Below are 23,523 nucleotides of genomic sequence, written 5' to 3' on the forward strand. Positions count from 1 at the left end.
TTGCCTCCTAGCGAACTAGTTCATGACTACTCCAGAGCTGAGAATAAAGGAATATTCTTATTGTTAATTGATTATTTTTTAAATGACCACTCAGGAAGAGTATTAGCTTCTCCATGGAAGAAGAAGTTGCCAGTCTTAGGTAGATGGAAAGAACATGGAAAACCAGTATTATTATAAATACCGTGCACATAATGTTATTTTAAAGCTTTCCATATTTAAGATATTCATTAAGGATCAACTCTTTGCTTTTTTTGAGGTGCTTGTTTATTTCCCTATTATCATTTGGCTTTCTTCAGTTGTCATAAAGAATATAGACAACTTTTAAGTTTGGAAGGCTTTCTTGTGTACTGTACTTTGTAACTCTCTGTCATATTCTAAGCAACAGACATGGTTCCAGAAAATCCCAAGCTCCAGTCTCAGCCTTGCTATGATGCTCCTGAACCAACATGCAACTTGCTTATGTTCAATATAACAACTTTCCAGCTGTGTAGGATGATCTGAACACAGAGATCAGTGTGAAACTACTACTTACAGCAGGTATGATCTTCCCAGTCTAATGCAGAGGATTAGAACCCAAAACACTCTCAAACCATAGACAAAACACATAATCTATCACAGCCTTAAGCAGCACCAGTAGGAGCTGGTGGGGTGTCAGCTGAAGAGAGTGACACACACTGTGCAGGGAACACGCAGGACGCAGGCAGGAGAGCACATGCCTTCCACACAGCAGCAGCACAGTGTGAGGAGGAAAACTCACCCTTCTGAGGTGTCCTAACAGCCCACTTTTCACTGCCTTTCTGTGCTCCGCTTGCCAGCATGGGTGGGAGCTGTTAGACACACTGTAAAGGTTCATTTGGAAACACCTGGAGACCACTAACTCATTACACACAGGCCATGGGCAACCGTTGGATGGCAACAGTCTTTCATCACTACCAACCTGGCTGCACTTGAAACAGCAGCTCTAGAAGTAAAAGCTTCTGATCCAAATACCAACCCCCCTCAACTGGAACAGCTAATGTTAAGAAACACTTGTACAATTTTGTATTTTTTAATTTTTTTTTTTAAGTGCCTCATGCCGTAAGATTTTCCTCCCACTCATGGCAAGCAGCCTACCTGCTTCTTATAATTTCCTGGATCTGTGCACAACCACAGGAAAACTTCTGCTAATCCTACCAGTCTCATGTTCTTTGGTGACTTTTATTCTAACTGCCAAACTAAGCAGTTGTCTCCTGGCACTCTCCACTGCTCCTTCCTCCCCACAGCCCCACGTCCTTCACTGCTCCTTCCAATCCACAGTAACCAGCTTATCAGCTGCCAGCCTCAGCAGGGACCCACTGCTGGTCAGATACTGGTGGCTGGTGCCAGTGGGTCACCCCGTGGCTGAAGACATTTTTCAGAGTTGTTTCATGTCATATTGAGTAGTAGGAAAGGATACAGAAGAAACCTCTTGAGAGCTGAAAAAAATACAGCCAGTGAGCAAGTGATCACCATCCTGAGGTGATCACATAGCAATACTCATGCATAGCAAATCTATGGTAAGTGCACAGGATTAGCAACAAGTCATTAAAATGTAGGGTTCCCCTATAACATCCCAGAAGGCTGATCACAAGAGCATGTCTAAGGTAGAGTTATTAACACTCTATTTGCAATGTCAGGGATAAACAGATATTTTGTTTAAGAACCTGAGAGAGAAGAGACCATCATTTTCTGCAAAGCACCAAGCCTGCATCAATACAGGTAATAACATTGGTGCCAACACAGAGCAAATTTGCCTGTGTGCAAGATGCAATCTATGCCTTTTCTATAAATACACTGGAATTTCATGTATATAAAAATACAAAAAATTATTTAAGCTTTAGAAAATAAATAACCATCATAACTGAAAGCATTAACTAGAGAGAAATGCAATTTGAAATAACTGCCTTTTATTACTTATTCATAACTCAGCCTAGAACAATATATTAATCTACTAGATTTAAGAGATTAACAAAGTATGGTAAAAAGTGTCTCCCAGGCGAGTAGAAGGTTAGCTAGAACTAGTTACAATGCTCGTACAAGTTTTCCTTTGCTGACAAGTTTATGAACAATTTGGGCCCAAGTACCATACTTTACCATCCTTCCTTTGAGCTGATAACCCAACAAATATTCTTCCAATTACTAATTTAGGAAAAAACTCCAGGAACTAAAGCCTTCACTGAATCTGTCCTGAATGGAGAGAGAGAGGAAAGAGAGTTATCTCACACAGGAGCAGCCCTGCTGCAGGGTGCAGTGGGGAAGGACGCTCCCCCATGCCTCCCCTGCCGCTGCAGCCCCAGCAAAGAGAAGCATCCACCTGGAAGCCAATGTGCTCCCATCACTGGGATGTCTGGGACCAGTGTGGAAGGGGAAGCACATGCAGCTGGGGTGGTCCAGACAGGCTGTCAGTGCTGGGCATAAGATCAGCGGCCTTAAACCACCAGTTCATTCTTCGCTATTGGTTCCTTGTTTGCTTATCAGTTCTTATAAAAGTCAAAAATAACAACTCAGCTCCTCATGCTGGAACACTGCTGACCACACCTCAGCTGCCCCTTGAACACAGCTTTCCTGGATGCTGGGGATGAAGATGTGCAGGACAGACTGCACACACTAGTAAAAAGTTGAAAAACATATAACAATGTTAAAAATATAATTAATTACTTTTCTGCTTTGCTGAATACAGAATGCCTTAATTCCAGGTTTAAAAGTTCCATAGTGGCTTATAAATATGTGAAAAGTGCAACAAGTAGCTCTTTTACAGATATGCTAGATTTTTTTAGGCAACAACATGTGCTTTGAACTCTGCTAGAGGGCTTTCTAATATTAATAGGCAAGAAGATGACCTGAATAATTTGTCCTTTCTGCTACCAGAACAGGGAACATCTTACATCTAGGGATTTAGTTACATCTCTCTTGGGAAACATATAAAAAATTGGGCTTGTTGATTCAGGCCAAGATCTGTCACTGCTTTCAGAAGGACTTTGGATACCATGTTCAGATAAGGCACCAGGAAGGCTTGAATATTCTCCAGTCTTCTGTTGAGAGAATAATAATCAAGACATCACCCTTGGCTGACAAATGAAACAGGGAACAGATTGCTATCAGTGTAAGAGGCAGCTCCTCTGACAGGTACAGTGAATCACCATGGCATCACAGGACTAGACTGATCTCAAGAGATGCAAGATTTCTGATTAGTAGAAATACTTAGGTCATACTTTTCAAGAGAATGGTGACATGAGAAATCACATTTTTGCATAAATAATTGGGACAATAGGTTAGGTATCAAGGTGAAGCTCAGGACTTCACTGTGAACTCCAAAAAGCAGCTGTATCCCACAGGGCTCCAAAGAGCTTGTCCTGGGACAAGAAGAAATCACCCCTTTATATAATCAGTCAGCATCAGAAGACTGCATCAGGAGTCCCTTCCTGAGCTGAACTTTCTGAAAAGTTTTTAAATGTTGCAGTAGTGATAAGATGGAGAAACCCCACTTCATTTCAGAAAGATGTGGAGTCGTCAAGACAAAAAAGCTCTCCTGGTCTACAAGCTTTAGCTGCAAAAAAATCCCAAAAAGTCCAGGGAAAGAAGGTGAAAAAGGTTCAGAAAAACAAGAGCAGGACTCTCGAACAATTCATTAGAAGCTTACTTATGCCTAGAAGAGTTGAGGGAGAACTTGGATGTTATTATTGAGTACACAAATAGCAGATATCTTTCTGAACCACCTGCTTGTCTCCATGGCAGGAGAGTGACTTGCTGTTCAATCCTGCACTCAATTCCTGCCTGCCATTTTAGCTTCTTCACCAACATGAAATGGAAAATATCTCCTGGTGTCTGTGCTAGGTTTTGTGACTTCTTCCAGAGCCACCCCTAGTCATTGGTTGGTTCTGGCAACCCATTATTCTAGCTAGGGACAAGGAAGATAAAATGGGAGCTCTTTTACCCTACATGTGAAGGGTTTTGAAGCATGTCCTTCCTGTGCAGAAACTGGGGGACAAGGAAGTTCGAGCACAAAACATTCCTACACAGCCACAGCAGATTGCACAAGTACTCCAAGTCTGGCAAGTGGAAGGTTCTGAAATGCAGTGGGAAATCACTTGGAATGCAAGATGCAAATAAATCCACTACAGAACCTATATCCAGCATGCCCAATTGCTGTGTTATTAATGAAAGAGGAAGAAGGAAAACAGAGTAATAGTAATATGAGACTGAGGTTTCCATTGGTGTCTCTTATCTAAGGAAATCACTGACCACATAAGAGAAAATCCAAAAATTTCAATTTAGTGACTTGCCCAGCAGCAAAATCAAAGGCAGGTGGTGGATATAATAGACAATGCTGGTCAAACCGTTTCTCTCTGCATAGCACTCAATAGACAGAGTTGCCGCTATTGAGTTCTAACCTCTTGTCATGCAGCAACATTGAGTCAACAATCCGCTCTCATGGCTTAATGCTTTTGATGTTTACTTTGTTCTTTGTATAGTTCAAAAGAAAGCACTAATGCACCAGTCCTCTTACCAAATACAATCTTAATCCCAGAATCCCGAGCCTTTTGCTGTTGGCCAGTTAAGTCTGTTAAGACGAAAGGATTTGATCAAGCTTTACATAACAACACAGAAGTTAAATCCAGCAAAGAGAGTTCTTTTTATCTGTACTGCTCAGACAGCTAAGAGGGGGAAAAAAAAGAGAAGGAAGGAAAAAAAAGGTAATAAATTTGGCTATGTAAAACAAAATAAAGAATTCAATTATTTCTCTTATTGCCACTTTGTCTTTTCAGTGAGAGTCTTCTAAAGAATTCAGATTTATTCTCCAATAAAGTTCCTGAGAGTGAAGGCTCTAACATCCCCTGCCCAAACCAGAACTGTAGCTATGAACTTGCTATGCTTTTTTTGCAAATCTAAGAAATGTTTCTGTTTCATCCCTACCATGTATTTATGAAGGCAGAATACAGTTCACTGATGCATGGTATTTGATAGAGCATGGTATTTGCCATTCATGTCCTCTCTGAGCTGAGTCTAATCAACCATTTTCTGGGTTACAGATCCCTGTTTCTGAAGCTGTTGGTGATTTTGATGTTATCTTATGACACATGAACATATAATCATGCAGCACATGTGTTATACCAGTACATATGTAAAGATCACGAGGCAGCAAAATAAAGGCAGAACAACTATTTTAGATGGAAAGATTAATCTATGATCTAGAATATTAATTACATTTTCCAACAAAAACATTTATATGCAGAGAAGAGGTACAACAGTTGCCATCTAAGCTAGACAGAATTCAAGCTGTGACCTATCAAAGATCTCAAATCATATTTCAGCTTCACTTTATCAAATACCACCATTTTTTGCTAGTACTAGCACAATCACTAAAGTATGATGCAAGTAAGAAGTATAAAGTTACACAAAAAGGATGCTTTAACACCATGCTTGTAGTATTGTCAGAGAATGGCACGATTTTCAATATCTGAATGAAACAGGAAGTGCTTAACACTGTCCCCAGCATGGAAAGCACAACCCGGAGATCTGAGAGCAGAAGGGATGAGGAGCAAGCTTTGACAACCTGCATGCATTTGCCTGAGCACTGGGTGGGAACAGTCATCTTCCACCCAGCTGGAAGGATGCCACAGAACAGCTCTTCCCTGGTGACAGCACACAAAGGATGGACCACTGCTGGTATCTAAATCTGGTCTTCACTACTCATCTACTTCATAACAAATGGGACTCATTGGAAGTAATAATGTGAAACTGCTGAAAGACTGAAATTACAGTTACCTAAAAGGTTTTATACTCTAATAAAAAGAATATTGTTGTTGACTAGTTTGAAAATTAGATATTGAACATTATGTTTGCTATACAAGATAATGCTACACAACAAAGCAAGAAATAATTAGAGGCAAGGAAAGATAGAATGAGGCAAAGAAAATGAAATTATTCACCTTGCTGACATTTCATATCCTGTCTGAAGCAGTTTCTCCTATAATTCTAAAATTAAAATCCTACCCTTTACCAGCATTATGTCCTACTAAAATGAGATTGGAAAACTGTGGTGAAGTTAAACACAAAACCACTCAACAAACACTGACTCTATCATGGCAAGTATAGCTTGCCTTTGTGATTAACAGTAGCCTACAAGCACCAACTGAAATTGAGTTCCTGTGGTATGGCACATACAGTCTTTGTAAACTACAGAGATGAGAGAAACTTGGAGAATCACGGTATATTAACACATTGCACAGGTAAGGAACTGGAAGGCAGACATTCTTAACAGAGAATCTTTCACATTCTGTTTATACAAAAGCTTCTAATACCAGAAACAAATGATTGGATTGTAAAGGGATAGAAATTTCCAGATTAAGCTTGACATGGTTCATTGCTCTAAATAAATTGGGCATATTGTTTCCACTAGTGTATAATATAAATCTAGCACACAGCCCATGCAACCGCTTGTTATACTAGAGAGTTTCGGAAGTCTCATTTCCTTGAAAGGAATGAACAACAAAATTAATCTTCTCCATTCAACAACCCCCACTTGGCAGAATACAGCATCCATACTCACAGGCACCAAAGGTCCTTCCCACCACAACAGTGATTCCATCTCATCTGATCACAGACAAGGAGAAGAGATGGAAAGAGAAATTGTCTGAGGCAATAATGATTCCATTCATATTCAAGAAAAATGTGCTGAGTAAGAATCTCTAGTCCTTACTAGAAATTGACGTGGGAGTTTCTAAGGCTGGTTTGTGTAACCCAGAAGGGAGTGCAGTGTCTCAGATAACCCAGTGCTAACAGTCTCACTCACTGCATTTGCCACCTCTGCCAGGGACAGTGACCTTCGCCACTGCTACCAGTGTCAAGAGAAGTACCTGGAGAAAATGGTGAGACCTTGAATTAAAACACTTGGTCCCTGTGGTTCAGCTGGGTGACTTTGTTCGATACTAGTAGTAGTGGATACAGAAATAATACCCTATTTCCTTCTTAACAGCTTTTTCAGGCAAATGACACATCAGTAGATCAAGAACCGCATTCTCAGTATATGCATTCTCACACTGATTTATTCACTAACTTGCTCCAATACCCCTTTATATTAACCAAAAAATTTTGTTCTTTAATTACCTTCTAGATGAAAGTGTTCATCACCAATAGTGTCTCTGTAGCCTTCCCCAGATAAATCCTGTTTAAAACAAAACAAAACAAATTAACCACAAATATACTATACACAAAGTGTTGAGGTGTCAACAATATTTACTTATTATTGCCAGAATTAATTTAAAACATGAATGAGAGCACAGAAACTGTTTTCCAGGAAAGAAGTCAATCACCTTATCAGTGGTAGTGAATGCATTTGGTGCTATTTTACAATGCTCTGGACATACTTCTGGACAAAGATTGAGTGAAGATGAATTGACTATAGAGGGGAAAGAAAAAAAAAGTTCATATTCAAATAATTTTACAAAGTAATATTTAGCATTTCAATATTCTTTCAAACAAGCAAGATTAAAAAAAACTCCAAATGGAAATGATAAAGGAGAAATAAGCCCTTCACTACCCGCAGAGGAATGTTATCACTTGGTTCCACCAACAAACAGAAAACTTCCATATGCCAGAGGTCACCCAAGAAAAGCAGATACCAGATTCTGACAAGCTGCCTGAGCCTTCAGTCCTGAAATTAATGAAACTTTGCCAGCCTCAGTATGTATAGAACAACACAGGAGCAGATGCCATAGATATGCAGACGAACTTATCTCAGACCCAAAAAACATTTCTCCAGTGGTGCTGAAGTAGTTATAAAGCACATCAGTGGGATTTGGAGCTAATCCCAGTCACAAAGACTCTGAAGAGCATTCTTACTCTCTTATTAGCAAACCCTTTCAGCTCCATCACCCCACCACAGCTAAACCATAAGCAATGACAGCTATCCTCATGTCCTGCCTTCTCTCAGTCATTCCAAAGCTTTAGGAGAACCATAGTGTCACTGACCTTACACTGTAGGCTGGCTCCCTGGATTTTCCACAAACACTCTCTGCCTCTGATAAAGTTATGGTGACAAAGAAGGATATGGGCCTAAAAAACTGGTGTGCTGCACTCACAGCCATTCCAGCTGCATCTGCAAAAGCACTCACAGCCAGCATTCTCAGCATCAACCTGGGAGCTGGAAGTTGACCATGGAGAGCTTTTAGTATGAGATAAGGATAAGGGAATAACTGGTGAAAATTATGTCTGATTGTATTAATTAGCTTTATTGTTAAGGAATCTGATCATGATAAAGACAGCTCACCTCTTTTTCTTGAAAAAGCTGACAGAGGTTCTCTACCTTCGACATGCCCAAATGTTATTCTTTCAGATTAGTTATAACAGAGTAACTAAGCCACAAAAGCATATCTTAGGAATTCTTCAGTATCAATTTCTGCAACAACATGTTAAAAATTAGATTGCACGAACACTACTGGACATTTAGCCCAGAAACCCTGAAAATACCGTCTCTTCACAATCACATCCCCTGAAGTAAAGTTAGACCTTGCATGACAAATGTCTCTGAGAAATGCTCACAAACTGGCCTGGAATGCTGGGATACAGCACAGCACAATGCTGCTATAAAAGCTGACATTCTGGATTTATCTTTCCAGGTACAAAATCACAAAAATCTACTTTTGTTCCAGTAAAAAAGGTCTCTTTTTCTGGGCATGTGCTGATTAATATCAATCATTATGTTAAAAATTATGGAAGGAACAAATAGAGAATGAAAAGAAGACATAAAATGTTGGCACGACGCATCATATTGCTGCAAGATGATGATCTTCTCAAGACCATCTAAAAGTTTTTTGTTTGACCAAATTCCCCCATGTCACAATTTTCCATGAAGCTGTGAGAGCACACCTCTGCCTGCTCCCATAGATAATGATACATAGAAGTGACTCTGCTCTCCCACAATGCTAAATACTGAGTAACTGTTTCATTTGGGGTTTTCTTGTGTTGGAATTCCTGCTCCCTTTGGAAAAAAAAATATTTTCTGTTGACCTGGTCAGCAAATATGCAAATGGGTAGGTACTTGTGGTGTATCTCTGAGAATACTATCTAGATGGTAGCTTTCACCTCCTAAAATTTTAGCTAAGCAAGCACTGCCTCTGGGTATCAAACACTGCCTGTTAAAATTATGTCATTAATCTCATGCTCTACAAAACTCACGAGTCATTAACTGTTGTGATTTTTCATACGTCAAAAGACATCGCTTAAAAATAAGCATACATTTGTTGATTAAAAATGCACTATCAAGTAACTTAAAGGAAAACAGTAGAAGACAGAGAGTGTAAAACAGCAGAGTGAAGCATTAATATTCATTACACTAGCTTCCTTATTTCCTCACTTTTAATCATTACATGGGTCTTAAGCAAATATGTTTTATATTCCAGTCTAGTTTCACTCCTTCTCTAGCTCCTAGTTATTTAAGTTAAAATAGTGACTTAATGCAAGCACATTTCCAGTAAGTGTTCTGCCTTAAACCAAATTATTATAAATTAACACATTCTAAAAAGTGTTTTTCATGCTGTTGAACCATAATATAACTGTTAGACAGCACATAAATTGACAATCCATCCTGAAACTGATGAGAGTATCGTCTGAACATTTAGTGACACATTTAAGCAGAAATCCTCAGCTCCCATTCAAAGGTGTTCCTCTGTGGAAGATTCTGACATGTATCATCTTTGATAGACAGACACGTATCTGCAAAGGGTGTGGGCAACTCTTGAGATTTTACAGGAAAAAAATGCAGGAGAAAAAATATGTACTCTCTCATTCATCTTATCATCATTAACTTTTCTGTCAAAAAAATGCAAGAGAGTTACCTGAATATTTTTAGCACCACCAAGATAGATGTTGCAACCTGAATAAACACCAAAATGCACATGCCCGAGAAAAGGTTTCTGGGCAGTGTATGTGAATTCACACAACAGAAAAGTACAAAAGCTGAGCAAGCATCAGAGAAGACAACTCTGACTGCAGCTCATCCTGCATAATATTCTCCCAGTAACCCACACAAATTGCCTTAAAGTGGATAGAACAGTGCATCTACCCCCAGCAACCCAAATTCATAAAGTGGGCTAGAGTGAAAGAAAAGGGTCAATGGGTAAAACAGAACTTGCAGCTCAAGACATTCTAGTGGGAAGAAAACACTACAGCCAGGTAGGAATATTTGCCACTGGGGACAAGTGTGTTTAAGCACAAAGAGGACAGCTGCTCGAGGGGATGAGCGAGCCAGGAGCAACTCTGCATTCAGCCAGGCTCTGCCACAGGGCCCTCAGCACCCGTGCCACGGCAGGACCAGTGCCCAAGAGCAACAGCAATGACATTTGGGTCATAGGCAGTTGTGTATCACTGTCCTGACACGAGGTTTTAAATGACAACGCTGAGTTTTCAAACTGGAACACTGAGTCATGAAACAAGCAAAACCAGATGTACCCTGGGAAATACTATATAAATGAGGTCAGCAAGCACTTGAAAGAATAAAGAAAAGAAACATTTACAGAGAAGGATTATTCCAGCATGCCATTGGTATGGGTTGCTGAACAGGAACCCATCCAGTGTAAGTGTCTCTACCTCACCAGGAGTTTCCCAGATAAATAAATTGGCCTCTGTTAGCTACCAACACAAATCACAGTGAATGACTATGATTCAGGCTCAAACGTGCTTCAAAACTCAGAACAGCTGGCTGCCTGGCCTGGCCAGAAAGGACCTCGTGTCCCATATATCCAACTCTGATAGCTGCCGCTGTACTCAGCTCAGATTTGAGAGGGCGGGGGTGGGAGAAGAGTTAATTAGTGCAACTCCCTCAGAAATGTTGCTGAGTATATACATACACCAGGGGAAAAACAATCTTTAAAAGCTCCCACGCCCCAGGGCTGCTACTCAGCCGGGTACAAGTCCAGCAATCGTCGCTCGCTTCCCACCTTCACTGCGCAATCCGACATCAGTGAATTCTGACTCGATGGAAATTTTAAGTTTTTAACCTCAACATCAGCCCTAATGGCCCTGTGCAGTCTTTTTACTGATACAAGTCTCCAGAGACAAAGGCCAGGCACTCACTCTGGGACTTCCAGTTATTGACTTCCTTCTCACAAGCCATCTGAAAATGCTGCTATCCAAACACTCACCCTTCATTCTGCCTTCATCACCTTTGCTGGCTCCCTTTCTGCTTCTACATTGAGGTTAAGCTCCTTGATTTCACCCTCCAGGCTCTGCACAGGCATATTTGTGGTCACATCTCCTAGTCCCTATATCCACCAGTTGCTCTAACCTTGCTCTGCAGTATTACCCCTCTCCCTGTCCCGGCTCTGCCTTTCCATGTCACCTCCCATGCCATCCAGCAAATTTATGGCACACAAGAGCCGAAGCTACTGATTGCAACCAGAGTGTGTATTTTAGCAGCCTGTGCCTGACCTAACACGGTGCTCAATACAGTTTTGCTCCAGTGTTATGTACAGACAAATACATCCACAGATGTACTAGATATTTCAAAGGATAACCTTTGATTTAAGTGGGTTATCATGATGACAAGCACATTTTTAAAGCTTGGGCCCCCCTACTCCTTGTATTACATCTCAAGTCAATATTGCATTAATTAACATTTTTCTAAAAGGTGTTGCTCTTCTCAAGTAGAAACAAGTTGATTTACCTTTCTCCTTCTTCAAATACCTCATTAAAATCATTTGATTTAGCCTTAGAATACTGAATTTTCCACATTTTTGGCAGAAAATATACACAGATATCCTGTTTAATGAAGTTTTTGTCAAGGAATCATACATACTGGGGTTTTTTTGCACAACACATGCAGAAGACAAATCATCAACCAAAAACCTTTCCTCCCTATTTTTAACCATCTGACTGAAACATGGGTTTTTCTTTCTTTATTCTCATATTGATGCAATAAAGTTTTGGAATGAGCAAAGTTGAAGAAACGCCATTTCACAACAGGACTGCAAGGGACAAGGTATGTGGTAATTCTAGTCTTGTGTAGATTTTAAATGGTTTTAAAGTCACTGCCAACAAGAATGCTGTGTCACCTATGCACAAACTTCAATTCTTGATGTAGAAAAAACAATCCCAAGAAATAGAGGCTCAAGAGAATGAGGATCCCCTTCGGCCTTTCAACCAAACCACTGAGGGCCTGTCAGGTGCCAAGTGGCCATTCCGAATGTTTCAGTCTTATGTGCTGGAAAGAAGTTTCCAAAGTAAGTCTGATTTTCCTGTAGCAAGTCCTTAGCAGACTGTGGAAACCTCATCTGTTGAAGATGCTTCAGGAAACCCCTCCAAATCCCAAAGCAGTCATTATTGTTTTGCTTTATTTTTAGTCTTGTCTAGACTTGAAGAGAAAGAGGAAAAAGACTTTCGGAAAACAATTGATGGAAGGAACCTTGTTCCCCTTTGGGTATCTGAAATTTCCCAAGGATTAGAAACACAGCCATGTGTAACTATGATCAGCTCAAGCCTAGGCTTCAGCACTAGGAAGCCTACTCACACCTCAAAAAATGGTGTAGTTTCTTTTAGGCTAATGTAAGTGGAAGCAGATACTCAGTTATCCTGAGGTGGTCATCATTCTTTAAATACAGATTTATAGCCAGGCTTAAAACTTGACAATGAAATAAATAAGGAAATAAATAAATTAACTGCTCATAGTCAGACATGCGTGGAGAGGACGTTGTGCCAGGTCAGCAGCTTCCATGCAGTCAGGTACCCATGCAGTCAAACACACATGAAAGTAGACATTTAGGCACACAATTTTGTGCAATCACTACTTACAGGCAAAAGAGAAGAATGTGCTTTGGGCATGCATCTGGCTCTCTCTGCATTTGGAAATGAAGACTTCATTGTAATATTCTCTTTCAAAAATGCTTGAAGATCCCACTCATAAGCTTTTTCAAATAAACCATACCTCCTATATTACAGTATTCTATTTAGGACAAGAGCTTCCTTTGTTTCTCTGTTCATAAGCAATCTATAAACCCAGGCAGGGCCTTACACAGATAAAAGTATATATGCCACTATAAGCTTCACTATATAAGCCACACTATATAAGCTTCACTATAATGAAAGTTGAAACCAGGCAAAAATATATGTAAGAATTAAAGCATATACCATACAGAAAAACACTATGGAGTGATACACATTTATGCCTTGTTTTAAGCCTAACATTGTTCTTCTACAGCATATTTCCCTTTTTCTTCTGCAATCATGAGGTCTCACTTTTTTAAAGTCTGCCATTCTGGATAATTTAATAATAAAGATACTTCACTAGGATGCAACATTCTGTAGAAAATGCATGAAACAACTCACACTTGAAGATGTCAAGGTGACTCTAATTTTCAGACCCACATTAAAATACACACTGCAATTCCGATAAAGTAGATTGTTCAGCAGAAGAAACAAGTTTAACTTCCATAGTGTTGTCTTTCTCTGAAATAAGAACCTGTGCTCTGTCATTGCAGAAGGGTTTTTCTTCCTCCGCCATGCATTGAAGCTTCTCTCAGATAAAATTTCTTCATAATATAATCACAGCAGGTAGAGTTCTTAAGAAAACAGACTTTTCCTATAAGATGTGTGATAGATGATCTCAGATGGGTTTAACAGCTGTGGCTTAGGATTTTACTTTATCTGCCTTGTTGGCCTCTATGCCCAAAGTTATGGTCTTCCTAACAGAGAGAGCAGGACACAATGGGTCTAGTACCACAGATACCAAAATCCATCGCTTGGCACCTTAGCATAAAGATCACACTAATCTACCAGCTCCAAAAATAAAATGATGGAACACAAATGCCTTCAGTGTGGCTGCCTCTGTTCCCTGGGAGCAGTAACTCCCAGCCATAATAACATGGCAACGCTGTTGGAAATCATGCATCTGTATCCACCTGTTTGACAGAACTGGCACCCCTGCAGTCTCATCTCACAGAAGGTATCTGTAGAGCAATTCCAGATGCTGATAAATATTGTAATGATAAAGACACAATGGCCAAAAAAACCTCCACTCTTAAACTCCAGTCACAAAGGATCATGGACTATTAGAGGCTTATGAGGCAGAAAACATCCCCAATACCTTTATATCTCTGTTACAGGCCCCCAAGTGGGTACCAGGAGCAGTGGTTGTATGATACACTTTTAAGGGCAGGCCATTCATAGGAATATGAACATGAGCCTGTTGAGGAAATGAACATGCAAAGCAGATGGACACTTGCACAAAAGCCTTCGTGATGGACACCTGAATAAAAAAGGAAACATGGTACTTTTTGTTCCAGGTTACTTGCAACACGCAGCTGAACCTCTTCTGCCCAAATCAAACATGTGCACCAGGCTTTCCAACAGGATGAAACACAAATCCTTTCTTCATATTTCTGACCTATTCTTTTCTCCTGCCTGTGGAAATCAGGTAGTGACTACAATGAAACATGCTCTTTGCAAGTAGCTTTGTCATCACTACTGCAGGGGGCAAACGAGCATCCTCCTTCAGTTGTCAGTCACTGCAACCTGCACCCAACAAAGGCTACCTGCCTGCTCATTTAACTTGAATCATAGGCTTCACATGTGCTGTGGAAGATAAGCATGGTTGTAAACATCAACCAATTTATACCCTGTATATATATATATATATATATATATATATATATATGTCTGTAGAGGAAAAAAAGACCAGAAATAGTAGCTTAAAATACTAGGAACTTTTATCCAATGTATGTTAAGACCTGTAGATACTCAGAAGATCAATGCAGGGTACAGTTTTATTTAGATTATTCCAGTTTCAAGACAGAGCTTTACTAATTTTATGATGCTTTAATCCTGAATTTCACGGATCTTTATAAACCCTTGCTAGGTGTTTGCAAAGTGACATCTTCCATTAACACTACTATTGGAATCCTATAACTATCAAGGCTTCTAATTTTTAAGGTGATAGGATAAAACACAGTTTTTCAAGGACTTCTGCCAGATAAGAGATCATATAATTGAAAGCAACTGTTAGAACAGATGTACGGAATCAGCAGTTACTTTCCAACTGAAGAGTCCAGCCATCTTCAACTAAAAAAGATCATCAGTCTTTGAGATTAAATAGAACTGAAACAAGAAATGACTGCTTTTTGCTATCTTTAAATTCACTTTGAAGCTACTTCAGAAGAATAAATGAACTCTACAGATTCAGGTATTTACCTTATTTTGTTCTAACTATCCTCTAATCTCCTTGCTGATTGGAAAATCAATTGTCCCATGTTCCCCAAGATCTTATCTTCAACATAGATTATACTGATGACCATGTCTAAGGACATAAATGAAAAAGGACAAATCTTCATCTTCCTTCCAGCCTGGAGAAGCTCAATAACTTCTCTGAATTGCTTATTTTGGGCTTCTTCACCACAGCAGGCAGATGGGCGTAGCTATGTAATAAATCTGATTTTCTGTTCAACTTCCTTTCATGATAGATTTCATTACCAAGAAACTCTTTAACAGACAGGCTTAAGTGCACTGAGGTGATTGTATCCAGGCATGCTCTGGGAAGCAAGCTTGCAGAAAATGGCTACAGAGCTTGAGTACAGAATAACTTGGTCATTTAAGATGCGATCACCAACTCCAGTGATCACCACAGCTTTAACATATTGCATTCTGAACCTTCCTTGTGAGAACAGCCAGTGTCTTCCTATATGGCTCAGGTTTGCATACAGCACAAGGGCTTAGAACTCCCGTAGAATGATAATCAATGCTCCTCTATTATGTTTATAGCTCTAAGGCTTTTCCTGCTAATGGATGACGTATATTTATGCAGCTGGAGGAAACCTGGATTCAATAACTGCTCCACCACAGACTCACTGTGTGGTGTAGGGTAAGTCACTTAAATCTCTCAGTGCCTTCATTTTTCAACTGTAAAACAGAATTCTTGATGCCCACCTTTGCAAAGAGCTCTGAATCCTCAGGATGAAAACATACCCTGCTGAATAATATTACCTTGTTAGGAAGCACAGGTGTGTGACCCTGGACACATATGCTAATGTTGAGCCATAAATCTGTCAACAGGAGGTGCTGGCAAAACAGATGGTTCACATTCCTTTTTAAACCACCTCTTTGTCCCTAGAGCCCAGGTATGTCAACTAATCATTTTATAACTGGTCGGGGTTTTAATGGGCCAGGAAGTCCCAGCAAAGCACAATGCCATCAACATTAAGGCTAAAAACAGAGCCAACAACAGGAAAAGACAGACATAGAGGTTTCTTTCACTCTTCTCCTCTGTTGCCTGGCATGTAGGACAAGCACTGTAAGGCTCTGCAGAAAAAGATAAAATAAAAAGCAGAAGCTATCTCCACACATCCCTGTAAGCGGTCCAGCATCGGTGACCATGCCCGAATGGTGACTGATGCTGCACACATGAAAACAGACACGTTTTTTAACAGGCAATAAAAAACCACAGACGCACACCGTTTAAAAACCTGATTTAGATGAACAATTGCATGTTGATTCACAGGGACGTCAGGAGGATTACAAGCAAGCAAAAAGTTCCCTTCTAAACTTTTTTTTTTAACTTAAGGGTTGCCTATATTATTAGAAATTCTTATTCCCTATCTCAATAGCTGAAAACTGAGTACATGGCATTTTCCTTGAAAATGTTACTGTAGCAACAAGGGCAGGGGCAGAATTTGGGTTGCAGGCTGGGTGGGTGGGTGACAGTGCTTGGGCAGGCGGGGCAGGGCAAGGCAGCAAGCAGGGCAGGCAGGGCAGAGCAGGTAGGGCAGGCAGGACAAACTAGACAGTAAGAGAGGGCAGGGCAGAGCAGGCAGGGCAGGCAGGGCAGGCAGGCAGTAAGAGCAGGCAGTAAGAGCGGGCAGTAAGAGCGGGCAGGAGAAACCAGGCAGGGCAGGCAGGACAGGGCAGAGCAGGCAGGACACACCAGGCAGTAAGAGCAGGCAGTACAAACCAGGCAGTAAGAGCAGGCAGGCAGGACAAACCAGGCAGGGCAGAGCAGGCAGTAAGAGCAGGCAGTAAGAGCAGGCCTGTCTGCCACGCACATTCCCATAAATGGAATCGCAGGGCCAGCGGCCCACATCAAAGCATGGAGTTTAGCAGATTTCCCCTTCCCCTCCCCCTGAGCCTTTGAGACGGAGACTTCATACTCCAGAATTTAATATCTTTTTCCTCCCTCCCCCCATCAGCCCCTTTGTCTGTGTCTCTGTTCTCTAAGAGCTAACAGATGTTGATGCCATATAGTTTCAAAGAAAACTTTTGATGCCCACATAACTCATTACAACTAATATATTCCAAGAATGCTTGTAGCTCAGGAAACACTGGGGTGAAAAAACAGAGGAGAGGGGGCAAACGGCTACACTGAGCAAGCCTTGAGAGAAAATAAATAGTTCACTTCAAAGTCATCAGGGAATTCTTTAACAAGCTCTTTCTTCCGCAAAACACAGAACAAATTCAGCTGAGCCTAGAATTCCCAAAGGGAAAAAAATAAAACCAAACCCCATACAAATGGCAAAGCAGGGAGAAGCATCTGAGAGGTCACCCGGCTCGCCCAGCAACGAAGTGCAGCATTCTCGAGGTTCACTATTCCCAAGCAACCTGCACTGTGCCAGGGCACAATAGCACCACTGAAAAGCACAGACTGTCAACAATAACAACACAGAGAGCCCTAGAAAAAGCTAACCCTGTCCCTCTGCACGGAATGAATGCAGAAGGCAACGAGATTGCTCAGTTTATGGAGCACTGTAAATCAGCCTTAAACACATGAGGAGGATGTGTCATGAATGTCACAAGTGAAAACACGAAACATCCCTCATTTAGCAAAAACAGGTGACTGCATTTTTCAGGGCAGGCAGGTCCATGTTCTTAGCTGTTTTCTAGGACTACATCTAGAATACAACCCTCCATAAATTTTGCTAGCAGGTCTCCTCCTCTCCTCTACTGCTTCAGCACACAGCTGCATCCTCCCCTCTGTGTGGTGAGAAGCCCCCCAGGAGTCACCAGGGGTTGGTAGGGAGAAGGGTTGAGAAAAGGGGGGAGGGCGAGAATGCGATTACATCAATTTCCACAGCAGGGGGATCGGATTGCATCATTGTACACAACTTGGGGCCCACTCTTTTATCCCCGATGCAGGCAAATTTCCCATTGAAATCAGTGGGAGACTTGTCTGTGCGAGGACTGCAGAATCGTGTGTTCTGTGATCACAGAATTAAAAAGCAGTAGGAAGCCACACCTGGCAGCACCTCTCTCAGTGGTTCTCTGCCCTCCATCGGGATGGATATCAAATCACAACAAACAAAAATATAACACCAATGTTAAATCCCTTCTCCTCTCATATACAAACTCCTAAAAATCCACCACTGCAGTTACTGTAGAAAAGTCTGTATAAAGTTCCTGCCACTGTACTGCAGATTTCACACAAAGCAACTAACCATGAGAAAGAAAATATCAGGGGGAGACATACATTGACATCTATCAACTAGAAAGCAAAGAGTTTTAAAGGTTTTAGACAAGCAGGTGTGTTCTACTGCTTGCTTTTTTTTTTTTTTTCTCCAGGGGTTTAGTTGGAAGAGGAGAAACAAAGAGAGCCCTACTGCAGCAGCAACAACCCATGGTCTCCTTCTGAGTCATTCAAATACAAATCATAGTACAATTGCACAACATGTAAAATTATTACTTTTTCACTGCTGCTCATTTGCAAGCACCATACTTTGCATCCACTGACATCTGCATGAAAGTTTTCCTTGTAGCATCTCAATAGTCTCCCCAGTTCAGCTGCTGCTACTCCTGTTCACACCTTCTTTGAAAAATAATTATCCCTCAAACACACTGGTAAACAGCTTAGGAAAACCAGAACTAAAGTCCTTTATCAGATTTGTTGAGGATAAAATGTGGTTCCTTGTAAAATTATTCCTTATTATCTCTCTTGCCTCACTGTTTGGGGATAAGTCATTTCCTCTAGGGAATAACAAGGAAGGCATCCTCAAGCCTCGTGGCTTTGTAAGTAAAATACCGTATTACTGAGGTCATCCACCACATTTCAAAGCATTAGGAAGCTTCAGCAGGAGAGCAGGGAGCAGAGCAGCTCAGGTAACTCAGATCTAGTCTGTGGCTGAGTGGGGCCAAGGTGGAGAAGACAGGGGATGACACAGAAGTACAAAACACTACTGAGCCCTTAGGGAATCAGAAGATTTGAAATTCTCATCCATAAATTCAAGGCCTTGCTGAACTCCCAAAATAATGCACCTTTAGGATCTGGGTTCCAAGTTTGTTCAAAACTCCCCAGCCTCTCTGGACTGAGACCACTGTTGAGCAGGTGGGGAGGCTGGGCAGCCCCACCAGGAGCACACTCAGCTGCGTGGTGGCAGTGGCTCCATCACCATCGAACCACGGATTCTGAGCTACCAGGGCAGCTGGTCAGGACCTGCCTTTGGACAACACTGTGTGCACTGTCCATGTTTTTCACCACTGTCAAACAGCATATTCCAGTGTGGGCTAATTGCATGCTCCTTCTGTCCCACATATACCAGAACACAGTGAGGAAAAAAAGACAATCGTGGATCATGAATCATGAAATATAAGATATAACGTAAATTTTATGTTTTCATCTTCCTTGCTAGGCCTGGTTTTAGTTTCAGCTGAACCCTATCATGTCTCTTTTGTGACAGCAAAATAATAATTAAGATGAAAAAAATAGCAAATAATAATTAGAAGGAAAAGAAAAAAAAACCCAGACCAGAAACTTAGTAGCTATTACTTCTAGTGACTATTGGCATCAAGAGCTGGAGTTTCCCCCATATAAAATGAAGCACAACAGCAGCAGCAAAATGACTGAGGTTTTACATTAAAGAGAAATTGAACTATGGTCTGGGGTTCCTCCTAAAGCTGATGAGGCTTTGCCTTAGAAATCTGCACCTATAGCAATACTCCTGACTTCATACCATGGTTCTGCTTTCTATATGCAAAACTTTAACTACAGAGGAATCAATACATCCAGCTTATCAGCAATCTTGCTGGACTCTCTCAGCTGTTTCTATACAGTGAAAATTTGCATTCAATAGGTTATCTTTGCTGGAATTTGTCAAATCCCCTCCCCCCCAGTTTATACACAGTCCAGAGCACAAAACCTGTACAGTGTATCTCCTTCAGTAGCAGGACACCAGCAATACCGAGTGCTCTCAGAAACTTGTAATTCCTTTCCAATCTCAAGCAGACAAATTAAACAGAAAGGAAATTATTTAATTTTCACTTTTTTTTTTTTTAAACTGCCAAAGATACCATCAATACATTTTCAACTGTGTTGCCCTGAACAGTAAAGGTGTAGACAGAAATCATTTAGAAAATGTGCATAACTTCCTTAAACAGAACTTCTGGTGATACGCACAGGAAGTGTGCTACAGGTAGGAGGAAAAATGCCCTACTTTAGCCAGAATAGAGCAGATCCTCCTTTTGATGCAGCTCTGACACTCTGGACATGCAAACCCTAAACTTTGGCCAGTGCTATGGTTTGTCTCCTGAGCTGGGCAGAATGATGCCTGGAGACATCTAAAGACCATGGAGGGACTTTTGAGGCTGTTTTTCATCATTTCAGGGAAAAAGGTTTTCTGATTGTGTGTGTTGGAGTGTGTATGTTTCAGTTGTTACATTGCAACAACAGAAAGGCTAAGGAACAAAGATGAATTTTGCCAATTAGTAAGTTTCCTCTCAAGAAACACTGATAGAAAAACATAATGGAGCCTCATAAATATGGACACTTCTTGTCCTGAAACAAAGGAACTGAACTCGCAGTGACCCAGCCAAGCCTGGGTTGCTGAAGCACCAAGGGAGGTAATATTTATAGGACCTCTTTCAAAGGCTTTTTTTCCCTTGTTCTCCTATTTCCATTAACAAGAATTACTGTACTACTTAGCAGTACTGTATTGCTTAGGCATTACCCTGCTGCAGCACACCCTGCTGGGAAGCACTGCCTGTTCCTCATGGTGCTATGCAGACACACAAACCCTTACCAGCCCAGGGGGATGCACCCAAAAAGGTTCATGGGGATTTATTTTTTACCACCTGCAGGTGCTTGCAGTAGAGCAGATCCCACCAAGCTTCTTGTACTGACCAAGCCCAGAGAAAGGTGTGTGCACAGGTCTTGGGCAGAAAAACCTTATCATTCAGCCCAGGGCTCACGAGTGCACAGGTACTTCAAGATCAACCCCTAGTGCCAGGGGTGTGTGTCCAGGCACAATGTAACCTATGATTTCAGACACAGCGAGGGCATCAGACTCCACACAAAATGGGAGAGGCCAAAACCAGCACTGTGAGAAGCCAAACCAATGATACAGGATGTTGTCAAAAGCCATAAGAGCACCATTTCCATGTTCTGAGCACATCACCAGGGCTAGCCAAGTCCTCAGTGTGCTCCCCCTGGAAAGATACAGCCCCCATTTACACAGGTGGCATAGGAAACACTGCTCTGTGACTAGCACAAAACACCTGGACAAAAGTGAAGTCACTTGGGATCACAACAGACATTTCCTTTTCCCACAGAGGGTGGGAGAAAGCTGAAAGAGAAACTTCAGTTTCATCACAGGTCCACAAAGTCCTCAACATGCGATTGTGACAGAAACTGGGGGTTTAACAGTCTCATCAGGTTACCATCCCACCTTGCTTTCTTTTTCAAACCAATTTAACTCTATCTTTGTGACAAGGTTTTGTACTCATTTGCTGTGATTTATAACATCTTATTTAAACATAAAGGCCCATGGAAATCCTTTACAATGTTTATACAATTTTTAATGTTTTCCATGAGGACCAGACACATTTGGGAGGGGAGGGAGGAAGGATGACAGCCCAATGCAGATTATATGGAGAGCAGCAGGCTTGACTGGCTCCATGCAGCTATTAAAGGCACAGCAACATTTTAAAATTCACATTTGTCCAGAAAGTTTTACCTAGCCTTATGTAAGCACCAGAAAGGCATTAAAGGAAGAAGAAAGTCTCAGCATTTCCAGGCAGTTCTCTTTGACTTTAGAAAAATTGTTTCAATTCAAGCCTGTTGGTCCTTTTAATATGCTCCAGTAAGAAAGGCACAAAAAGAGGAGTGGTGCAAATAATCATGAAAATGAAGGAAAATGACAAGGAGACTTTACTACCCCAAGCTACCTTCATTTAAATTTTTAAATATGAATTAGGGGAAATATTTCATCACAGTCATTACTGGCATCTCAGTTGACATTATTTTAGTATCAAATACTGTTTAATGCTGCTAATTTTTAATAGATTGTATTTAAAGAATGAAAGAAAATTAACACAAACAGATCTTCCTCACTAGGCACAACTCTTAATTTCAGTCAGAAAGTCTGTCAGGCAGCCCAGATTGCATCAACAGCTTCATGAGCTCATGACACACCAGCAGTATAGCACAAACTGTTGCCCAAGCTGTCCTGGCAGGACATGTAAACCTTCATTTTGATCCCAGTTTTGCCCTAGTTTCACATTTCTGTAACTGCAGCAGAACAAAATCAGAGTGGCTGGAAATAAAATTCTGCCTTCACTGGACTTTCAAGACCAACTCATTTTCTAGTCAGTTATAGCATCAATATCGATATCAAAGTAAATATTTTAACTTAAATTGAAAACTCTTTATATTTCTTTCACAAGCAAAATATTAAGAACCCTGGCCTAGAGAAAGATAAAAGGAGCCAATCTCCCCTTTAAATTACCAAACAAGCCTGGGCTTTGACTCCTTTTTCAATGGGAAGTCAAAACGTCTGACTCCAATCAGTTTGTATAAACCAGCTTTTGTTTTTCCTTTTACCCAAATGACTCCACTCTTAAGGATTTATTGTAACTGGATTGCTTTTCTACCCAGCAGGGAGCTGTAGCACTAGCAAAGCTGTTCCACACAGTAGGTTTTCCGCTGATTGAATTTCTAGACTTTCAGCTCTTCGGAAATGTTTGCTCTTGTACAAGCTGTCAGAGGGAAATTGTGTGCAGTCGATTTTGTCTCAGCTAAAGCCAGGCGGGGTTCCATATGCAGCCAGCCAATGTGGAATTGAAAGGAGGAGGATCAATCAAATTGCAAAGGAAAAAAGGTCTCAGCACAAACAAATTAAAAAAAAACCCAAAGAAACAAACCATGCAACAGAAAAAGGGCAGAGGGAAGCAGATGAGAATGGAAACCATTGCTGCAAATAGGTGCACTAGAAAGAACCAGCAACATCCTTTCTTAAAAGGAAAGCTTGTATTTAAAAATCACTAAAATAAGGGCTAGGAGCCATATGAAAAAGTTGTTCCATTAACCATGCACAAAGCCAACGCCATTATATTGCTCCAACTCCAAACTGCTGTATAATCCCTCATCCCTGGAGCAGCCCACCCTACCAGCAGTGCCCCAGCTGTCAGTACCACAGTCACAGCACAGACACAGCCACAGCAGCTCTGCTATGCGGGCTGCTGGCTCTGTGTAATCAGGAACACCCACTGGGAAGATGTAGGAAGCCATTGGAAAGTACCTCAGCTGCCATGCTCGTTACAGAC

At 41.1% G+C, this 23,523-nt stretch overlaps 1 protein-coding gene across 13 annotated transcripts in view; it reads right to left on the minus strand.

The window, feature by feature from the left end:
- Positions 1–23,523, minus strand: part of NKD1 (NKD inhibitor of WNT signaling pathway 1) — a 278,155-nt gene that overhangs the window by 29,574 nt on the left and 225,058 nt on the right. For all 13 annotated transcript variants that reach the window (XM_069026856.1, XM_069026855.1, XM_069026852.1 and 10 more), the window contains one exon: positions 7,126–7,183. In XM_069026856.1, the coding sequence (XP_068882957.1) occupies positions 7,126–7,183 (58 nt within the window). The remainder of the gene's footprint in view (positions 1–7,125; positions 7,184–23,523) is intronic.

This window comes from Aphelocoma coerulescens, chromosome 11, assembly GCF_041296385.1.
Source record: "Aphelocoma coerulescens isolate FSJ_1873_10779 chromosome 11, UR_Acoe_1.0, whole genome shotgun sequence".
Lineage (NCBI taxonomy): Eukaryota > Metazoa > Chordata > Aves > Passeriformes > Corvidae > Aphelocoma > Aphelocoma coerulescens.